This window comes from Rhineura floridana, chromosome 13, assembly GCF_030035675.1.
Source record: "Rhineura floridana isolate rRhiFlo1 chromosome 13, rRhiFlo1.hap2, whole genome shotgun sequence".
NCBI classification, from domain to species: Eukaryota; Metazoa; Chordata; class Lepidosauria; order Squamata; family Rhineuridae; genus Rhineura; species Rhineura floridana.
The window spans coordinates 21,606,348-21,629,306 of NC_084492.1; the positions used below are offsets into that span (position 1 = coordinate 21,606,348).

Consider the following 22,959-nt stretch of genomic DNA (forward strand, 5'->3'; position numbering starts at 1 on the left):
AATTATACAATTTCAAGAAGTTCCATTTTACTGTGCATGTGTACCATCTCTCTCTCTGGCACTCTGTTCTCTCTTTCTCCTGGCTGCTGTGTCATCCCACTTTTCTCCCTTTGCTTCTCTTCCAAGTGGCTTCATTTTCCTCCCTTAGCCTCCCAGATTGTTCCCTTTCCCTTCTATCCCCCCCTTTCCTTTCCACTCTATCACTCCAGTTTATGTTCAGCTGTTCAGGTGCCAATTTGAGACATGAAAAGCACATAGAGCTGAAAGAGGAAGTGGGAAAGAGTGTCATTATTCCAACTTCCTCCTTCAACTCTATATTCTTTTCAAGGCAAAAAAAGTGAACCACCCTCACAACCTCATGACAAGGGTGGGCAGGGCTCAAAGACTTTGTAGGTGCTAGGCAAAATCCTCAAACGTGTCACTGAACCCATGGGTGCCACATTGGCAACCCCAGCATTGCACCAATCTTCAAGCAGCTGCACTGATTACGAATTTGGTTCCAGGCACAATTCAAAGTGTTGCTTGGTACCCTGAAAGTCCTAAATGGCTTAGCTGCAGGACATCTTAGGGACTGTTTCTTCCCATATCATCCTGCCCGCTCCCTAAGATGAGAATGAGAGGTCCTTTTCTGTTCCACCTAAGGTGGAAGCACATTTGAGTGGAATGAGCGAGAGAGAGAGAGAGACTCCTCACTGGCCGCACCCAGATGATCCAATCTGTTGCTATCTCCCTTCCTATTCTTCATCAGTTGTTGAAGACAGGTTTATTCCAACAAGCTTCTGCTGTATACGGTAGACAATGTTTTTATATTTTGGGTTTATAAAATTGTAATTTTAAAATGTTGCAAGCTGCCTTGAATAGTGGTTTGGGGGTTTTTTTCCAATGGAAGGACAGGATATAAATGTTTTACTAAATGAACTTCATTCTGTAAAAGCAGCAGCAATTCATTCCAAACAGGGAGGAGGGGCCTCTTGGACAGCTATTCTAGACAATGCATGGATATTACTCCGACTGACCAGATACATACAGAGATGCTCATTGGGTTTCACCTCCCAGATACTCCTTGGAAATGTGTGCTTATGATGTGGACACCATTTTCTCTCCTCTCCTTCTTCCCTAAGCACCCAGGCCAGAAATTTTATGGTGAGGGGGCAAGGAATAATAGGGAACATGGGTCAGTGGCAGAGCATCTGCTTCGCCTGCAGAAGGTCCCAGGTTCAGTCCCCAGCATCTCCAGGTAAGTCTGGTAATGTTCCATGTCTGAAACCCTGGCAAGCTGCTGTCAGTCAATACTGACAATCCTGGTTCTAAGACAGACCAATGGTTTAACTCGGGATAAGGCAGATTCTTACATTCCTAATAATGGCAGCACAGCCTGAACATAAGCACAGATAGCATGACAGGACTGAATACAATTTAATAGCTTTAATCCTAAATAGGGTTGCCAGGCTCAGAGCCTGAGAATGATTCTGTATCTTTAAGAGAAAATTCAGCCAAGTGCAGATTTTCTTGCAACACTGTAATGGGAAAACCACAAGGTGGAATTCTCCCTCCCCCCTCCACAACTTTTAAAGATACAGAAGACCTCTGGGAGGCTGGGCCTGGCAACCAAGAGGTCTTCTGTATCTTTAAAAGTTGTGCAGGGGGAAGGGAGAATTTCACCTTGTGGTTTTTCCCATTATAGTGTTGCAAGAAAACCTGCACTTGGCTGAATTTTCTCTTCTCTTAAAGATACAGAATCATTCTCAGGCCCTGAGCCTGGCAACCCTAATCCTAAATCAATAACATTTCAAATCAGGTCCTAGGGTTTGCTAATTATCCCAGTGCATTTCCACTCATTGCCCAGAACATTGGAAGGCTGGAGCAACTTTACTTCTTAAGAGAGCACCTGCGCAGGATCCCATTTGAATGCTTTCCCTTTTAGACCTGCAAATAAAAGGGCTAGTGCATATGGGCTGTTATCTGCTAGCTCTGTGCTAGCAGCTGGGCAAGTTTTAATGTTGCGCAGCGCAGGAATCTAATGCAACAGTAGTGCTAGCAGAGACTCATTGCGCAACACACTGTGCAATCTATTGTGCAACAAAGTTACCAGCAACCTGCTTACACATTTTATTGTGCAACAGCATTCTCCTGCATTGCCGCTAAATGACATTAACTTAACACTACATTGACACAACCTGTACACTTTTTAAAAAAGCTGAAAATACACATAATGGGCCTGGAATGTTCCTTGAGGTCAGGCCCCTGTGGCCATCTCTTCCCACCTACCCCCCCCATCCTTGGGACATCCCTTCACAAGGCACATGCTATTGCACCGTCCAAACTTGCCAGTCTTTAATTCTGTGATCCCTGCAAAGTCATCCTGGCCACAGAGGCCATCGCTCAGTAGTAAAGGGCATGCTTTGCATGTAGAGAGTCGCAGGATCAGTCTCTGGCGTCTCCTCTTCAAGGATTTCCGGCAGCAGGGCTAGAGAATTCGTCCTGTGAGACCTTAGAGAGCCACTGCTAGCTATAGTAGACAGTATTGGGCTAGATGGACAAAGGGTCTGACTCATTTTAAGGGCGCTTCATGTGCCTTTCATCCTTTGCTCCCATAAACACTCATTGCACTTGTGACAGCCTAATAATACAGGTCCCACATTCAGTGGGAAAACGTCATGGTACAACATGCTCAAGAGTAAGAAATAGCAACAGCTGCCAGATGCTCACCACATCCAAAGCGCAGTCTGTCCCAGAGAGATCGAGGTGACCTAACGCATTTGGCTGACACAGGAAAGAAAACAAACCCTGGAAGAAACACACACAGAGAGAGTAGACTTGCTTGTTGAGAGGGAGATTGCAGTGTTGCTGGTGGTGCAAGACAGCAACGTCCACAGCAAGGATTACTTTAATGTGCTGTATGTGGGGCTGCCCTGAAGCTTCAGCAGGTTCAAAATGCCACTGCTAAACTGATATCTGGAGCTGGCCAAATGGAACCCTCTTCCGATCCTCTTTGACCTTCATTGGTTACCTATTTGCTTCCGGGCTCAGTTCAAGATGGTGGTTCTTATTTTTAAAGCCCTAAACTGAAGGTGAGAGACCTTTTTCAGCTTGAGGGCTGCATTTCCTCATGGACAACCCTCTGGGGCCCACATGCCAGCAGGGAGTGGCACCAGAGGCAAAAGCGGGCTGATCAACAGAAGTAACTCTTACGTTGTACATTTGGCTGCATGCCAGCCAGCCCGCCCCCCCCCCCCGCACCACTATCTCCATCGAGGCAAGCAAGAGACATTATTATAATTCAAGGACTATATAGTTCAAGGATTATAAAGGACTATAATTTTAGCTAGGCAAAAGTACTTGAGGAGTGCACGGAGGAACATGCAGTTCTGAATGGGAGTCAATAGCTTCAGCAATGTCCAGCCCCTCTTGGCTAAACAAATAGACCGTCAGCAAAAGTGACCCCTTGAGCACCAACTTTGTCAGCCCTTAAGCTGTCCAATGATTCTGCCATGTGATGAGCCAACTTAAAGCTGGTGGACTGATATACCATATCTTGGCAGCAACAGGTCTTGGGGGGCAGGCAGCAAGATAGGGTCTGTTCCAGGGGGAAAAACAGGCAAAAGGCTCAGAAAACTCTCTCGGCAAGGTAGGCTTCTGCTGTAAAGTGGAGGCTAATGAAACATGAATGCCTTGAGCTTGAAATACTGCAATTCCAGAGGAGCGGCATTAGGGCTGAGGAGCAAACCTTAACTCCCTGTCTAAAGAGCACAGGAGGCAGGATATCTTTGCTAGACTGCTCCCACATTTTAGTCCTACTCACGTTTGCATCTTCGGTGGCCAGGCTCCCTGGGTTCCCAGAGAGGTCCAGGTAGCACAGAGAGGCTCTGAATAGTTCATTGGAGACTAGAGACTGGCAAAAGGACAACATTCCTGGCAGAAGAGAAAAATCACAGAGATGGTAAGGAGGAGTTGAAGAGGATGCAAGCGCCAAGTTACTGTTGGAATTTCTCTATTGAGATGCGTAGCAGAGTTGCGTAGTGCTGCGGAACGGAAAGTATTGAGCGAACTTAGTGTGTGTGTGTTTGAATCTTTGCTAAGATTCTACCTTCCCTGCAAATTAGTCAGACAGAGACTTTAAGCTGTAACTAAAGTAGTAGTCTGGAAGTACATGCTTGATAGGAAAGAGTTCTATATCTAGCTAACTGGCTATGCTGGAGCAGCAAGCACTGGTCCCAGTGCTGGCCCTCATCCTGATTGAGAGGAGAGACAAAGAGAAGATGTCTGCTCCCCTCTCGAGAGAAAGAGAACACTGAGAAAGGCGGGAAGGAACTGGGATCAACATCCTTTGCATATCAGCCTAGCAGGAAGGGAAGAGATGGCAGGATCAAAGGGATAGGTATAGCCTCAACCAGCAAGAGGTCTAGCTCTCTAGCTACCCTTATTAACCCCATGCAGCCCCAACCCACCAAGTTGGAGTTGAACCTCATACATTCCAACAGTTACAATGAGAGACAGTGAGGTCAAATTATTTATTTTGCAGGATTGGCCTCACTTAGCTCGGATTGTGGCACTGGCTAGTAAAATTTAGTATGTATCTGAAAAATAAATCTTGACCTGAAGTGAAAAAGCAGACATCCTTCCAACCAGATAGGCACAGCCGTAGGCTATGTTCTAGTGTAAAGTATAGATTTGCTAAATATAAGTGACATGTTGTACATGCAGGGTCTTCCCTCCAGTGAAGCAGCTGTTACAGGATCAGCTCTACTATTAGGTAGAACGGGGTGGCTACCTCACCCAGCTGATTTCTGATGTCATGGAAGACAGCAACTCCTTATACTTTATTATTATTGTATTTTTACTTCCAGGAAGAAGTGTTTGCAGGATTTTTTGCCTCAAGTGGCAAAATAACTTGTCGGCCTTGGGTACCATACATTTTGACTTGGCAACAGTCATGGGAACATGCTAATTTTAGTTCAATCTCAGGCATCAGATTGGCTTTGGATGGTCCTAGTGCCATTAAAGAGTAGAAACAGTTCACATGTTTTTAGTCTGTTTGGGTAGAAACACACTCACTGTCCTGCTGGTTCCAGTGCGTCTCCACCTCTCTCTGCTGAAAATGGGGGCATATGATGCTAGTTAAACCCCGCCCCTTTTTACTGTAAAACCTGGTGGAAGAAGCTTGAGTTTGCTTTTATTAAAACTCAACTTCAAAGAGATTTCACAACTGATCAGCAGATCAACCAGCTTCTCTTCCAGGTGTGGCTAATTGAAATACTTTGCTCTGGCGACTAGTGTGTTCACAGCCTTTGTTTAATCACACCAAGGGTGGGGGCAGAATGTGGTGGGGGTTTTTTTGCTTAAGCTAGTCATGGATCCATGCAGTGAGGAAAACAGGTAATGTATATTTTAGTTTTTTATAAAGGAAATTAATCAGTATTTAACAGAACTAATAAAAAAATAATATAAAAGTACAAAGAAAATCAAATCAAAGAAATAAATCTTATGTTATCTCATGCAAGATAACATAAATAATGATACCAGCAAAAAAGATAGCATAAATAGATAGTTGAAGGCTATGTAGTTTGGAGTAATGGAGGTGGAGATGTTTGTTCTCTCTGATGTGCTAATACCATCCTAAAACAGCATCACCTTCGTCCCCCCCTCAACCCTTCTGCAGTGACTAGCAACTATCTCCTCTGTACCTTTTTGAGTCAAGGAGGTCCTAGCAAAGTTCAAGCTTCGGAAGCTCTTGATGCTCTGCTCTAAGTTCTGGCTCAGAGCAATTATACCTGAAGAGAGAACAGAACAACTGATGTCACAGAATCTTAGTAGACATAGAATGCAACCAGATGCACATGCGCCGGCACTGCTGTAGTGCTTCCAGAAAGGCAGTTCCTAGTACTACCCGGTCATTACTGTACCACAGAAAATGAGTAAGATTGCAATCAACTTTCCACACAATTGTGTGGGGTGGGAAACTGCAATTTTTTGGTGTACATCCTGTTATGTTCCATCCACGCTAGTGGGCATTACATAGCCATGTGGATGGGGAAGGAGAAGATGAAAACACAATCATTTCCCCCCATTCCATCATTTTCCTTTGATCAATAATTTAATCTGCACAATGGTGCTTATTTATTTGAGAGTGATTGCCTAATAGTTGTCATGATTTGTAAAAAAATGTTTTGAAATAATAATGTTGTAGGTATTTTTCGACTGAAAGTTCTTAGAAGTATTGCAGAAATGTAAAAAAATAAATAAATCCCACATTGCTAAAATGTGATGACCACAAAGGCTATTGTGCTATTTTAATTGTGTATGTGTATTGCACATACGCACACAAATGCATACATATATAAAGCCAAAAAAGCATTTCAGTGCTAACTAAAAGATTGATTATAAATAAATAAAAACAGTGATAATATGGTGCCCAACCGAAAAGTACGCCAAGTGGCAAAAAAAGTCCACCTGACCAATATATCACTACTTTGCAACAACAGGTCTTGAAAAAACTGGAAAAAGTAACCCTAAAGGGCATCTAGACTTGGGTTGACTGCACTACCACATTCTTTTCTTTTTTAAGTCAAGCATTTCTGTGGTCTGGAAAAAAGATGGAAGCAGCACTTTTTAAAACATAGAAAGAGATAATGATTGGGTGATATCATGATTTAGAATTCCCATAACAAGTGAATGAATGAAACACAGCAATTCCACACTAAATGTTTATAGTTCCCCAGTGTGGGCCAGTGTGGACAAAGAGCAGAATTCATATCCAGCCTCTTCTATTGTCTCAGGGTGTGGCTTTAGGCAAATCTCCAATCCTTAGTTCCCCATCTGTAAAGTGAGATCAATGGTCACCTCTCTCATAGGGCTACTCTGAGGTCAAAACACACACACATGATGGGAAATCACTTAGTAAAATTAAAATACCATATAAACAAGTGACAGCTGAAGCACTCAAACTAATTGTAGAATTGGAAAGGTCCCTTTTCACTCAGGTTCTGGAAGCAGAAGCTGCAACTTTTGCAATTGCAAGTTCTAAAGGGAGAAACAAACAAGACTCTCCATAATGTATCTCGGTAACGGCAGCAAGAGGATTTAGCCAGAAAAGCAATCCAGTAAACAGTTATGGACAGAACACGCAAGCTACTACTGAGCAGCATCAGCCAAGAGATCAGAAATGTACTACCTCGGTCCTCCAACAGGTTTCCAGAGAGATTAATCATGTTTATGGCAGAGTTTGGATTATTGTGGAGTACCTGGGCCATCCGTTGAGCAAAATCACTGCAAGGGAAAAGATTTCACACAATAAAAAGGAGCCCACATATTTGAATAATAAGGCTCCCCAAATGTTGGCTGACCTTGGTGGCCAACCAAACGTTTGTGGTCACCAGCAACTTGCCCGTCCCAAGGTCTGAGATCTCATTTATGACCTGGTGCTGACTCTCCAAAGTACAGCACAATATCAGGAACAATCCCCTCCTCTCCTTCCATCTCTAGCTATGGAGCTGGGGATGGGGGAATCATCCTTGGAATCACATTGTGTGGAAGCAAGTCCCAGCCCTCCTATTCAGCTTGGAGCTGGAGAGGAAGGCTGTGGGTTTGTTTTGATTCTGTGTTGCTGAGACACTCCAAGCACCTCTGAAGAACAGTATCCAAGTAAACCCCAGGGTTCCTCCCAAACGTGGGGCTGGGAATAAGGAAGGGATGGGAATCATCCCAGCAGCTGTGCCACATTCAGCAGAACTGCAGGGATGATCCAGGACCCCCTCCCCACCTCCAAGATTAGGGGGAATCCTGGGGCTTATTAGGGTGGTGGAACACTGACCGTTATGAGCAAGTTGTGTACCCCTGGATGAAACTGACTATGGACCTGCCTGCTGACTGGTGCATGGTGTGTAGACTTGGTGGTCAAAGTCAACCTGACTGAAAATGTTCTGGTGGAATGGCCATGTGAATGTGCTTTTTAAACCTACATGTGTGCTGCAAAAACTCCTACTCAAGCTTTCTTGAGTCCTTTTCCTGGAAGAAACAAAAGGTCAGGGAGGATCAGCAGCAGCTCTGGTTATTACAGCAGGAGGCATGGAGACACAGAAGAAGCAGAGCTTAGAACTCATGCTCTCCTCCCCATATGTTCCTATTAATAGCTATTAAGTATTTTCCCCCCAGTCTGTTGGTATCTACTGCATTTGTATCTTAAACTGGTGTTTATCTGCCACTTTATATATGACTGGCACAATGCTGTCCTTCCCTGGGATTTTGCATCTGTGACATTCTGAAAGTCTTTTTTTTAATATTTGTGATGCTGTCACAGAATTAAAATGCTCAAGTCGGGACACCTAAATGCAAAGGAATGCTTTCCAGGAGGTCTGCTGTGATTTCCAGATCTTACAAAATTATTATTGGTTTTGCTTATTAATAAATTCCCAAATTCTAAGAAACCTGGCATTTCCCTTCCAGCCCCAGCTAATTAGATGCCACTGGGAGCTCACAAATAGTGGATGAAGGCAATCGCTTTCCCTTATTTTGCCTCTGAGCAACTGGTATTCAAATGGCGAACTCCCTCTGAAGCGGGAGGTTCCATTTAGGTGACATAGCTGACAGGCTTTATTTATTTATTTATTTTATTTGTATCCCACCCTTCCTCCCAGCAGGAGCTTTGTCTTTCGGTTGTGTCTAATCCTTTAATAAGCTAGTGAATTCCATGTTCGAGAACTGCAAACGTTTTTTTTTTTATCAATGAGTTGGTTAGATTAGAGCAGGGTAGACTTTAGGCTTCTGAGACCAACTTTTTCTTTTTTACTGGTACTCCAAAGTCCACTTACCAAGTCAGGAGCACAGTAGTGACTCAGAAAGTACCCCTAGAATTAAGAATCAGAATGCCTCTGAGCATATGCTCAGCTCAGGAATGTTTTCAGTGCCAGAATGGTTGTCACCAGGGCTGGCATTGGGGATCAGCATGGTCGCGCATTTGCAAAGGGTCCATACCCCAACATGGGGCCCACTGGGAAGAACCCCCTGGGCCTGCTCTTTCTGCCCAGCATTCTGTCCTGTGCGCTTGTTTCCCCATTTGGTGCTCTCTCTAACCCACCCAACAATAGTGGTAAGATGAAGCAGGAGCCACTGCTTGCTTCCTCATTGGCTCTCTACCTGGCCAGCAAGCAGGTAGTAGCAATGATGAGGAAAAGGAGAAGCCCCAGCTGGTGATAAGGGCAGTGAGTAAGTAGACAGGGAGAGAAACCTATGAAGGGTGTCTTGCCCAAGGGCCCTCCAAACATGGAGCTGACACTGGAACTCATAGTCATTCCATGCATAAACCCATTCCTGTATCTCTCACAAGCTTTCTTCACTAGAGCAGCCTACCGTAGAATGAAAAAAAAAGCATGTGTGTTGTTGCTGTTAAACAAATGGCAGACAGATGTCCATACTACAAATTACCAAGAGATCTACCACAAGATTCCCAAACTATCTTCTGCCCGTTCCTGAGTTAGACTAATCAGTTCAAAGCTTTTATTAACTGACTAAAGCTGACTTCCTAACCCCATTTTCCAGGGAGTAAGTCCCACTGAATTCAACAGGACCTTTTCTGAGTAGGCACAGTTAGAACTGTGCGATAAAAGAGCAATCCCTGAATCAGACAGCACTTTTTAAATAAAAGTATTTAATATCAATTATATTTTAAAAAATTGAATAGAAGTATTTACAGAAATGGCAAAATTGTGTGTGAGAGATAGGGATAAGGAAGAAATTCGATTCAGTTTGCATTTAAAGGGAATCCTACCCAATTTGCATTTTCTGAAACTGCAGATGAACGGAAACACAGTCATCCTTCCAAATTTGCATGTCTCCAAATTTTGCAAAGCTGCTCTCCAGCCAAGTAATGTGTATAGAAATACATATGATAAAGTATGCATATAAATGCATATATTAGTGAAAACAACAAACAAAAACACACTATATTATGGACAATTGCTTTGCAAAAAATGTGTATATGTTATTGTGAGAAATTTGCCCTGGAATTGTGATGCATTTTCATGCGGCCTTTTTTTAAAAAAGCAAGCTGATGTGCAAATGTGGGGAAGCATACTTAAAACTGGAAAAATGAGAAACTGAAACCAAAACTGACATATCTGACCATTTCTAGTGAGAAGAAAGAACGCTTCTTCTCACTAGGAGTGGTCAAATATGTCAGTTAGCCAAGAATACTTCTCTCACATCCTTAAGTGCAAATTGCCCTTCTAAGGGCACTTGTGACATATGCCCACAACATCTAAAAACAAGAATGCTTTTTTGCTTCAATACTGTTATTTAGTCATATGTACATGTGTATAGATTTAGTGCAGCCTTCACCAACCTAGAGACTTGCAGATGCTTTAAATTACAACTATGCATGACCATGCTGGCTAGGGCTGGTGGCAGCGGTAGTCCAAAACATCTGGAGGATACCAGGTTGGCAAAGATTGATTTAGGACATCAATCAATGTAAACTCAAATAATCAATCAACTAAGATTCTGTAAATCTGGTAACATTCCTAATTCTTTTGCAGGACATTTTGCTCAACTATAAATATATGACCTGATCATTGCCATGGCTTGCTAATATATTATGACCCTGTTGGCTGCTTGATATGAAAGAAGTATACCTGTTGCCAGATAATGTCCCACTCCCAACTGCAACCAGTATTTTATTTATTATGATTTACAACATATTAATAATGAAATATCAAGGGTTTTTTTGCTTACAACTTCAAGCCACAGTTTTCCAGCACCAGCTCTTCCAGAGTCACTGAGGTACTGAGCACATGGAGAATCTGCTCCAGAATATCCTGATTCTAGGGCAAATGAAAATAAACGGTCAAGCCCTGCTAGAGAAAGTTCAAATAGAATTTCTCACAGACGAAAGAGACAGTTGTTATCAACCAACTTGTGAATAATTATTGAAAAAGTAAAGACTTTTTATTAATCAATAATCCCCATAACATATTAATATCTAACAGTATATCCTGGGACTATAAAGGAAAAAGTCTTTCTATATTCTTCCCTTCTCTCTCACCCTACTCAGAAAGATCACCTTCTTCTATATATCTACTCAATCCTTAACATCCTTGTTGAAGGCCCTGTTCCAAGTGTTCCTGCCAAATGAAGCGAGTTAGTGTCTGCTAAGGAGAGGGCCTCCTTGGTGATGGCACCCTGTTTATGGAATAGTATCCCCAGGCAGGCTTGCCTGGCAACATTCTTTTTTTTTAATGTTTATTTTAAATATGGAGAACATCAAAGTTAACATAATCCCCTGCTCTACAGATGGGTACATTGTACAGTTGTTAGAAGAAGAAAATATAAAGGAAAGACTAATCCTGGTGTCCATCATAAGAACATAAGAACATAAGAAGAGCCTGCTGGATCAGGCCAGTGGCCCATCTAGTCCAGCATCCTGTTCTCACAGTGGCCAACCAGGTGCCTGGGGGAAGCCCGCAAGCAGGACCCGAGTGCAAGAACACTCTCCCCTCCTGAGGCTTCCGGCAACTGGTTTTCAGAAGCATGCTGCCTCTGACTAGGGTGGCACAGCACAGCCATCACGGCTAGTAGCCATTGATAGCCCTGTCCTCCATGAATTTGTCTAATCTTCTTTTAAAGCCGTCCATGCTGGTGGCCATTACTGCATCTTGTGGGAGCAAATTCCATAGTTTAACTATGCGCTGAGTAAAGAAGTACTTCCTTTTGTCTGTCCTGAATCTTCCAACATTCAGCTTCTTTGAATGTCCACGAGTTCTAGTATTATGAGAGAGGGAGAAGAACTTTTCTCTATCCACTTTCTCAATGCCATGCATAATTTTATACACTTCTATCATGTCTCCTCTGACCCGCCTTTTCTCTAAACTAAAAAGCCCCAAATGCTGCAACCTTTCCTCGTAAGGGAGTCGCTCCATCCCCTTGATCATTCTGGTTGCCCTCTTCTGAACCTTTTCCAACTCTATAATATCCTTTTTGAGATGAGGCGACCAGAACTGTACACAGTATTCCAAATGCGGCCGCACCATAGATTTATACAACGGCATTATGATATCGGCTGTTTTATTTTCAATACCTTTCCTAATTATCGCTAGCATGGAATTTGCCTTTTTCACAGCTGCCACACACTGGGTCGACATTTTCATCGTGCTGTCCACTACAACCCCGAGGTCTCTCTCCTGGTCGGTCACCGCCAGTTCAGACCCCATGAGCGTATATGTGAAATTAAGATTTTTTGCTCCAATATGCATAATTTTACACTTGTTTATATTGAATTGCATTTGCCATTTTTCCGCCCATTCACTCAGTTTGGAGAGATCTTTTTGGAGCTCTTCACAATCCCTTTTTGTTTTAACAACCCTGAACAATTTAGTGTCATCAGCAAACTTGGCCACTTCACTGCTCACTCCTAATTCTAGGTCATTCATGAACAAGTTGAAAAGTACAGGTCCCAATACTGATCCTTGAGGGACTCCACTTTCTACAGCCCTCCATTGGGAGAACTGTCCGTTTATTCCTACTCCCTGCTTTCTGCTTCTTAACCAATTCCTTATCCACAAGAGGACCTCTCCTCTTATTCCATGACTGCTAAGCTTCCTCAGAAGTCTTTGGTGAGGTACCTTGTCAAACGCTTTTTGAAAGGCTAAGTACACTATGTCCACTGGATCACCTCTATCTATATGCTTGTTGACACTCTCAAAGAATTCTAATAGGTTACTGAGACAGGACTTTCCCTTGCAGAAGCCATGCTGGCTCTGCTTCAGCAAGGCTTGTTCTTCTATGTGCTTAGTTAATCTAGCTTTAATAATACTTTCTACCAGTTTTCCAGGGACAGAAGTTAAGCTAACTGGCCTGTAATTTCCGGGATCCCCTCTGGATGCCTTTTTGAAGATTGGCGTTACATTTGCCACTTTCCAGTCCTCAGGCACGGAGGAGGACCCGAGGGACAAGTTACATATTTTAGTTAGCAGATCAGCAATTTCACCTTTGAGTTCTTTGAGAACTCTCGGGTGGATGCCATCTGGGCCCGGTGATTTGTCAGTTTTTATATTGTCCATTAAGCCTAGAACTTCCTCTCTCGTTACCACTATTTGTCTCAGTTCCTCAGAATCCCTTCCTGCAAATGTTAGTTCAGGTTCAGGGATCTGCCCTATATCTTCCACTGTGAAGACAGATGCAAAGAATTCATTTAGCTTCTCTGCAATCTCCTGATCGTTCTTTAGTACACCTTTGACTCCCTTATCATCCAAGGGTCCAATCGCCTCCCTAGATGGTCTCCTGCTTTGAATGTATTTATAGAATTTTTTGTTGTTGGTTTTTATGTTCTTAGCAATGTGCTCCTCAAATTCTTTTTTAGCATCCCTTATTGTCTTCTTGCATTTCTTTTGCCAGAGTTTGTGTTCTTTTTTATTTTCTTCATTCGGACAAGACTTCCATTTTCTGAAGGAAGACTTTTTGCCTCTAAGAGCTTCCTTGACTTTGCTCGTTAACCATGCTGGCATCTTCTTGGCCCTGGCGGTACCTTTTCTGATCTGCGGTATGCACTCCAGTTGAGCTTCTAATATAGTGTTTTTAAACAACTTCCAAGCATTTTCCAGTGATGTGACCCTCTGGACTATACCCTTCCATAAATCATCATGAGATGCTGGTACTCCATAGCCATGTTCCTTTGTTGTCGCATAATAAAATTAAACCAAATTGTGTAGGATTTGTCTGACTTTTTATTGCTCCTATGTTCACACACCTTATTAGTCAATTTTTCCATGAGAATCAAGTCCCATAATTGGTGGAACCAGACCTCCAATCATTCTTAATTTTTTTCCCCCGATGCCAGGCACAAACCTTGATATTTACCCAGATCTTTTAAACAACTTGTGTTTTTAGATTTGGAGTTCTCAGACCTATTGTTTTATTATATATCTGCCAGCGAGACCATATTATGCCATTGTTTTGTATTTATTTTATTCTTTTAGTGTTTGTGAGCTGCCCAAAGAACATATACTATTGGCTGTAGAAGTCAATCAATCTCCAGCAGTCTCCTGACTTCAACTGCCTGACAATAAGAAGAATGAAAGATACCAAGTCAGATTATATGCCCATTTAGCCCAGTACTGTCTACTCTGGCTGGCGGCAGCTCCAGAGTCTCACGCAGAGGCTCTGCACATCACACTCTCTCCAATGCTTTCAACTGGGGATGCCAGGGTTTGAACCCAGGCCCCTCTGCATGGAAAGCAGGTACTCTATCACTGAGCGATGACCTCATGTACAGCTATTCATTTTATCTAGTACATTTATATTCTGCCTTCTGTCACAGAGCTCAGGGTGCTATATATGGAATTTTCAGGGAGTCTTCCATCCAGGGACTGACCAGACCCAGACCTGCTGAGCTTCTGCCAAGGCAGCTGCATTGTGTGCCCTTATGCCCATGCTTCTGTCCATCATGTGGAGCTCCTCACCATAGTTCCAAAAAGCCTAGGACATTTAACTCACCAGTCTGAAGTCCTTGCAACACAGCCTTGTGAACCACCAATTCAATGACAAGCCAGCCACACTAACAGCCACATCCCTGCAACAGGACAAAGCAGTATTACATAGGAAGCTGCCTTATGCTGAGTCAGACCATCTAACTCACTATTGTCTACGCTGACTGGCAGCAGTTCTCTGTTTCAGACAGGTAAATCTCCCACCTGGGGATCATGGAGACTGAACATGGGACAAAGCAAACGCTCTACAACTGAGTGACAACCTTACCCAAGAGTAGCTGCATTGCTGTTAAGCACAGCTAGGGTAAACAAAGCAAACTAAAAACTAAAAACACACAACCCAACAGCTCATTAAATACTGGTAAGAAATTTATTGAGAATTTAAGCATCTATAGTCTAAAATTTGGAAGGCTCAATCCAGGTAACTTCTTTTTAAAACACACATGCACACAATTCATTAAAAACAACATTTCAATAAAGATAGTTAAAAGTGACTAACACAAGAACTCTCCATTTGATCTAGATTCAAAATGCTTGCCCAAATATGGAAGTCCTTTGTCACTTTCAATACATTATTGGGGCCAATTCGCAAAAGTGGATTGGGGAGCTGAGGAGGGCCTCTATTCAAAAGGAATCTCATTTCCTTGCGACTCAAAGCCTCACACCCTTGGTCAACTATGGTTTGCATTGAGTTGACTCAGCAAACATGGAACAAACTGGGAGGCTCGGAGTTATGTGGTGAAGGAATCACACAACCATTTTGACCACCCTGTGACAAACTGAGTCCATAGCCAAAATTCATATGTTGTTGTGGCAGGGCGATAGTCAGTCTCAGTCTCAGTCTCAGTCTCAGTCACACACACACACACACACACACACACACACACACACACACCCCTTCTTGGCTGTTCTTCAGCTTCAGTTCCCAGTTGTCTTGATAAGGTCTGGAAAGTTAATCACCTGACGGCAACTTAAATCATGTTGTTACTATCCAGGCCAGTACTGATCTCATCCAGTTGGACCTGCTAGACATTGACCCTCTTATGGGAATAGCATTAAGTCAGCCACATTTGACAAGACATTCCGTATGTTAGCAAAGGCAATGTGGAACCAGCCTGCAAAAAAACACTTTAAGGGACCTACAAAGGAACCTAGGAAGCTGCCTTATGTTGACTCAGCCTGTTTGTCTATCTAGCTCAGTATTGTCCACACTGATTGGCAGGGGCTCTCTGTGTTTTCAGACTGGGGACTCTTCTAGCCCTACCTGGAGATTGCAGGGATTGAACCTGGGACCTTCTGCGTGCAAAGCAGATGCTCTGCCACTGAGCTACAGCCCCTCCCTTCATCCTTGCCCACACTGGTTGGACATCCTGCCCTGATGGTACCACTGCACATGATGGAATATAGGAAGCTGTCTTACACCAAATCAGACCATTGATCCATCTAGCTCAGTATAGTCTATGCCACTGGTGGGGAACCTCCAGCCCGTGAGCCTAGTTAGGCCCAGCAAGGTTCCCAAATTGGCCCACAAGGCTATTCCCCACAAAGCACATCCGGTCACTCCACATGATATGTGATATCAAGTCTTGGGTGGGTACAGGTGCAGCTGCAAAGGAAAAACCAGGAGCTTAAAGTGAGCTCCTGATTCTTCCTTTGCAAGCAGGGCTCCCTGTCAACAACAATCAATTGATTGGCACTGACAGGAAGCCCTGCTGGGATCAGCTATCCCAGGGAGCGCCTTGTCAGAAATATCCTAGTACAGCTGTGGGAGCTTGCTTTCTCCATTTGGAGGAAACTGCTTGGATTCAAAGGGATTTCAAAGGGGCTCCCTGTAAGTGCCGGCCAGCTGGTTGGCAGTTACAGCAACCTTCTTTGAACAATGCTTAGCTGGTCCATGGGGGTTGGAGGAATTAGAGATCCCACCCATTGGTCAGATCCAGCTCCCCACCTCTCTATACCCTAACTGGCAGTGCCTCTCCAGGATTTCAGATGCGGGGGGCTTCTCCTACCTGGAGCTGCCAGGGCTTGAACCTGGGACCTTCTGCATGCAGAGCAGATGCCCTACCACTGAGCTACAAACCCTTTCTTGGTACCTACCACATTGCCATGGAAGTACAGAAACTGGGCAGAAGTATATTAATTGTTTATACTTGCTACATGAAGGACATTACAAAGATAGCACTCTTGGCTGGCTGTAGGGTTAGGGTCCAAGCCAAATGGCTGATTGGAACATTGATTCTTTTTTTAAAAGTATCTGTTGATCTGCCATCTATTTGGACCTTAGTCCTGGTCTTGTCAAGGGGCTGGGTATACAGGGGCCACAAAGGTTAAAGGCAGCCTCATGTCTACCTCTTCCTCATCTCCTCATTGATGCCATATTGAATTCACATGTTGCAGTCATTATAGCTCCCAGGCACCATATTGGCTTTCATCCAAACTTGCTCATATTTATTTATTTAAAATATTTCTATCCCGCCCTTCTACCCTATAATAGGGCACTCAGGGTGGCTTACAATAAAATCAAGCACGTACACAATAAAATTGTACACAATAAAAATCACAAAAACATTAAAATAAATTAAAATACATAAAATGCAATTAAAATACATAAAATAATATATATACATATATACACACACATATGCATATATAGGGAGTGGTACTGAAGGGACTACTGAGGCAAAAATTAACACAGAAGGCATAAAATATTTGTCTGTGCCTGGGTGTAGACATTTGGATGGACTGGCTCCTCCACTGTAAAATATTTTTTTTAGAATTCCTAAATAAATGTGTAATTTACTTCCAAGGAAGTACATTTAGAACCACAGCCTAAGGGAAGGAATATATTGTTCAACAGGACAATGGATGTGTAGGCAAAGGGACTGGGGTCATGTTGAGGAGGAAGGAGGCTTACAGAGCTTAGATGTTTAGTCTCTTGCTCTTGGGAACTCTTTAACAGCTTTTTCTGTATCTTCTGAGATTTTGCATGCAGCACCTGTGTTGACATAAACATGAAGACTAGGATTTTGTTTTTTCAGAGTAACTGCTGAAGTTCAGACCATTCTGTGCTGTTTTGACACTGTGTGGTATGACTGCGGTCATATAGATTTCTATGTACTCATTGACCACCCTATTCCAGTATGGTCCAAACAGCTAGACTATGATTCTTTTGTATACACTCACTGGCTATGCAGATGGTTGAAATCCAGCAAGTTGAACTCCCTGCATTTCTGGTTGTGATAAATATTATCCACAGTCTGCGAAGATAAAATAAAATAAATACATTAGCACATTTCTGGGAGGGGAGAGAATATTTGGCATATTCACAAAACGGGAAAGAATCTAAAAAAAATGCAGCACTACCAGGTGGTCATCTCTAAGGACATATTGTTTCCTCCATGACAGCACATCGCAAGCCTCTCCTGCAGCCAAAATGGCAATGGCAGAAGCCTTCTGCTTGCAACTGCTGAGAAGATGAACATCAGTATGCTGAACCAGATTCTTGGCGTACCTCTTAGAATTACTTTATAAATACTATTTGTTCCACACCGGCCCTGCAGAACGGGGCAGGAGTGAATCTGGACCCAACTGAGTTGCCAAATCACTATCCAGAGAAAGTGAATACAGGCGTTAAATTCCCTGATGCACTGGGAGATAAGCCAGCTGTGGCTTATTCTGGCCGTTTCTTTCTTTTCTGCTGCTTGCCTTTATCATGCTGCAAAAGCAGGACTGCACGGCTGAGAGAGAGAGAGAGTATGTGTGTGTGAGTGTGTGTGAGTGTGTGTGTGTGAGTGTGTGTGAGAGAGAGAGAGATATGACAGGACTAGGAAAAAGAATTGGTAGAAAAGGTTACAATTGCCTAGTAGAATGGGAAATTTTAAAGCATAAGAACATAAGAAGAGCCCTGCTGGATCAGACCAAAGGCCCATCTCATCCTGGATCCTGTCCTCACAGTGGCCAACCAGATGCCCCATTGGGGAACTCACAAGCAGGACCTGAGTGCACTTGCAATTCCTAGCAACTGGCATTCACAGGCATACTGCCTCTGTCAATGGAAGGGGAACATAGCATCATGGCTAGTAATAATTGATAGTCTTAATCTCCATGAATGTGTCTAATCCTGTTTTAAAGCCATCCAGAATGGTGGCTGTCACTACATCTTGTGGGAGTGAACCCAACTGTCAATCACCTGACATCACTGTGACATCAGATGATTGACAGGTAGGTGATCCTGTCCACCTGTCAAAGATAGCCCTAGGAGATGGGGGGAGATACTGCCCAAGCAGGATTGAACTCCCTGTGCATCAGCCGATGCACGGCAGGTTCAGTCCTCCTTTTGGCAGGGTTCAGGTGTGCCAGTCAGTTCCCAGAGGGAATTGGCTGGAGCACCCAAACCAAACAGGATTAAATTCAGCTGATGTACAGGGTGTTCAGTCCTGCTTTCTGCAGCCACATCTGTACTGCCCCACATCTGACATCACATCTGACATACAGTGGGTGTGGCTTGGGGAAAATGGCCTTGCGGGTCAAATGGGGAGGCCAGACAGGCCACCCCTGTTGTAGGAAAATGTCAGTACATTGTTTCTTTCAAATTACTTTCCTGAATCTTTCTAAACAACAATCTTGCTGAGATGGACAACTGCTCTGATCCACAAACCTCAAAATGGCTTGCATATCTCAGTATTTCAGTAAAATGGCAATAAGGTTTTCCTTAGCAAAACTCCCATCTCTCCAAAAACAGGCCTTCTTCAAATTACATGCACACAAACTAGCGAGAGGGAATACGCTGATCCCTCCATAGAGTTGTGCGTTATTCTTATGTTGTTTTGTTATGAATGACTAATCACATTGCTTGTTCTGCCTTACCCACTGGATCTCCTCTTGGAAAGGGAGGTCACTGTAATCGCAGAGAGCAGCATACATTTCTGAAAACCCACCTGTAAACGTGAGAGGATGTTAGCATATAAATATTGCAGTAGGAGATGGGAGAAGTGTCTAAATTCTAAATTAGATTACTGCAATGCACTCTACGTGGGGCTGCCTTTGAAGACGGTTTGGAAACTGCAGCTTGTGCAAAATGCAGCAGCCAGATTGGTAACAGGGACCAGGCGGTCCGAACATATAAAAACGATTCTGGCCCGCTTGCACTGGCTGCCTTTATGTTTCCGAGCTCGATTCAAGGTGCTGGTTTTGACCTATAAAGCCTTACATGGCTTTGGACCACAATACCTGATGGAACGCCTCTCCCGATACGAACCCACCCGTACACTACGTTCAAGATCAAAGGCCCTCCTCCGGGTGCCTACTCCAAGGGAAGCTCGGAGGGTGGCAACAGGGGAGAGGGCCTTCTCAGTGGTGGCCCCCAAATTATGGAATAATCTTTGTGACGAGGTGCGCCTGGCGCCAACACTGTTATCTTTTCGGGACCAGGTCAAGACTTTCCTCTTCTCCCAGGCATTTTAGCATGTGTTTTATATTGTTTTAAATTTTTAAATTGTGTTTTAAATTGTTTTTTAAAAGATGTATTTTAAATTGTATTTGTTTTTAGTTACTGTAAACCGCCCAGAGAGCTTTGGCTATGGGGCGGTATACAAGTATAATAAATAAATAAATAGGGGAAGGGAACATTTACAGAACATTAATCCATTGAGGAATCCAAAAGAGAAAGATTATTTATTTATTATTTTATTTATATCCCGTCCTTCCTCCCAGAAGGAGCCCAGGGAAACATAGACAGACTGATGTTCATCAGCGGTCCATGAACCTGGAAGGTTCAAATCCCAGAGTCATCCCTGTGAGTCAATGCATGGCTTTGGGCATTCTATTCTCTCAGCTTCAGTTCTCTTTCTGTAAAATGGGAATCACAGAGGTCCATTTCACAGAGATATTCAAACAAGATCAAAACACAGATCATAATATCAAGGTGCAATGTGTGGTGAAGTGCTAGGTGTGCCATATTAGGACCAGGGAGACCCAGATTTAAGTCCCCACTCAGACGAGAAGCTCACTGAGTGACCATAGTTCAGTCAATATCTCTCAAACTAACTTATCCATAGGGTTGTTTGAGGACAAAATGGTGGATGGAAGAATTATGTGCACTGCTTTGAGTTCCTTAGAGAGTACTATGCAAATGAATAAATATAAACTGTTCAATCATAATGTATTTTGGATACATGAGGGCTACTGTAGCATGCAGACTGCTACAGTCCTATGCCTGGGAGTAAGCCTAATTGAAATAAATGGGACTTACTTCTCAATAGATATGCATAGGATTGTGCTGTAAGAAACTCACCTATGTTTCTTAGCAAAGTTCTTTTCAGTAAAAAGTTCTGGAATCAAACCTCACCTCTGCTACAAACTCTTAGGTTGGTCTTAGGTAAGCCACTATGTCTCAGCCTCAGTTAATACTGACCTACTTACAGGAGTGTTATAAGGATTGCCGAGATGGTCTTTGAACAGTCCCAAACATTATAGGAAAGTGTCATATAAAAGCTATTTTATTACCATTTATATTCCATCCGGGGAAGGAATTGGCAATCCCACCCCATATATACGGTCTGCCTTGTAAACATCGCAAGACGTCACCCTAAGAGTCGGAAACGACTCGCACTATAAGTGCGGGGACACTTTTACCTTTTTATATTGCACGTAAATTACATGAGAAGACATTATGAGCCAAGGAGATAACTTTGCCCAAATAGTATATTCTGACCATTAACAATCTCTCTTCCCACCCCCCCACCAACAGCCCTTTTGAACTGCATAAAAATATAAAATAGTTAGGATAGCAAATGTAGCTACTAAAAATGCCTGAACTAAGGGTGTTATTATGACCTTACCTCAACTATGAGCTGATACAAAGGAGGGATGCAGCAATATCTGCATGCAAGAGAGAATTTTAGAAAGGGCAGCTTATTTATTAAGGTACATGGTTTCTCCCCCTGCCAAGTTTATCCTCTCAACAACACTGCAAGGTAGGCTGGTCTGTGCCCAAAATAATCAATGAACACAGGAACACAGGATGCTGTCTTATACTAAGTCAGAACACTGGTCCATCTAGCTCTACACTGACTGGCAGGGGCTCTCCAGGGTTTCAGGCAGAAGAGTCTCCCAGCTGGAGATGCCGGGGATTGAACCTGGAACCTTCTGCATGGAAGGCAGCTGCTCTACCGCTGAGCTATGGCCCTTCCCCTGCCCAAGGTTATCACTCAGTGACTATCACAACTGAGTTGCGATTTGAACCGGGATCTCCCCAGTCCTAATCCAACATGCTTAACTATCATACCTGTCACGAAAAGCTGAGAAAAGCTGTCAGTGCTAAAATTCTCTCTTCTGTGCTACTATTTAAAAAGCACAGGAACCCTGATGTCCTCCCTGGCATCTGGCCACTTGACAGCTGCACAGCCGTAGACGCCTTCATCTCTTACATGCAACTAATGCACAAAACAGCCTATTTGCCCAGGCCTTTAATGGTTTTTAATGCTTAATTGGATGCTGCTGCTAAGTTTTATCTGCAATTTGATCTCCTTGTCTGGCTGCTGCTTTTAGTGTTTTTTTTAAATGTTGTTTAAAATTGGTTTATATATTATCATTTTGTGAACAGCCATGAAAATTCTCAAGAATTGTTAAGGTGGAATTTAAATCTTTTATAGCACAGCCAAACCCATTCGACACAGTGGAAATAATTCTCACTGTGTTCAGTGGAACTTCCTCCCAGGTAAGCCAGTAGAGGACAGCTGTCTCAATCAAGTGAAACATTGTCCATATGGGGAGATGCATGTATAAGCATTTGCAGTTTAGGGTAAGTTTTACATAAAATAATTCCCAGAGAGCGTGACAGTGTGTCAGCTATTGGCAAAGCTGTGCTTCCAAAACCCAGCCTACAAAATCACATTCCCTGCAGCCCCATTTTCCAATGCATGGTTATTCTAAATTCATATGAATTCAGAATTGTCAGGGTTTTGTTGTTTTTTAAAGGGTTGGGTGGTAAGTTCAGCAAATGCAATTAAACATCAGATTAACCTCACTCTCAGGGAAGTAAGGTCTAGTTAGACCATCAGTAAGAATATCTTTAAATCTGCTTTATATTTAAGCAGTTGCCTGGTAGCCAAGGTGCTGCGTGCAAGTAAGTGAACAGGCTCTGTCCCTTCTTTGTGCCTAGTATATAAACCATAGTGGGTTGTCAGAGGAGATGGAATTCTCCATCCCTTCACTGCAAACCTTCAGCAGGATGATGTTGTCGTTGTTGGCTAAGACCTTTTGTGGGCTTATTTAAAAGGCTGGTTTAGACTAAGGATGGGGGAGAAATTTGATTCAGTTCACATTTAAAGGTGAACCTGTCTAAATCAAACTTTCTGAAACAATACACACACCAAAACAGCCATGCTTCAAAATTCACACTTCCCCAAATTTTGCAGTGCAGCTCTCCAGCCAAGTAATTTGTAAAACAAATGCATATAAAAGGGCAGGGTTTCCATACTGTGGT

General features: G+C 43.1%; 1 protein-coding gene across 3 annotated transcripts in view; it reads right to left on the reverse strand.

The window, feature by feature from the left end:
- CARMIL2 (capping protein regulator and myosin 1 linker 2) overlaps positions 1 to 22,959 on the reverse strand; it is a 94,908-nt gene that overhangs the window by 52,170 nt on the left and 19,779 nt on the right. For all 3 annotated transcript variants that reach the window (XM_061594478.1, XM_061594476.1, XM_061594477.1), the window contains exons 7-14: positions 19,341 to 19,411; positions 17,658 to 17,731; positions 14,482 to 14,557; positions 10,726 to 10,814; positions 7,172 to 7,266; positions 5,685 to 5,771; positions 3,803 to 3,912; positions 2,710 to 2,787 (exon numbers count right to left, since the gene is read on the reverse strand). In XM_061594478.1, coding sequence (XP_061450462.1) covers positions 2,710 to 2,787; positions 3,803 to 3,912; positions 5,685 to 5,771; positions 7,172 to 7,266; positions 10,726 to 10,814; positions 14,482 to 14,557; positions 17,658 to 17,731; positions 19,341 to 19,411 — 680 coding nt within the window. The remainder of the gene's footprint in view (positions 1 to 2,709; positions 2,788 to 3,802; positions 3,913 to 5,684; positions 5,772 to 7,171; positions 7,267 to 10,725; positions 10,815 to 14,481; positions 14,558 to 17,657; positions 17,732 to 19,340; positions 19,412 to 22,959) is intronic.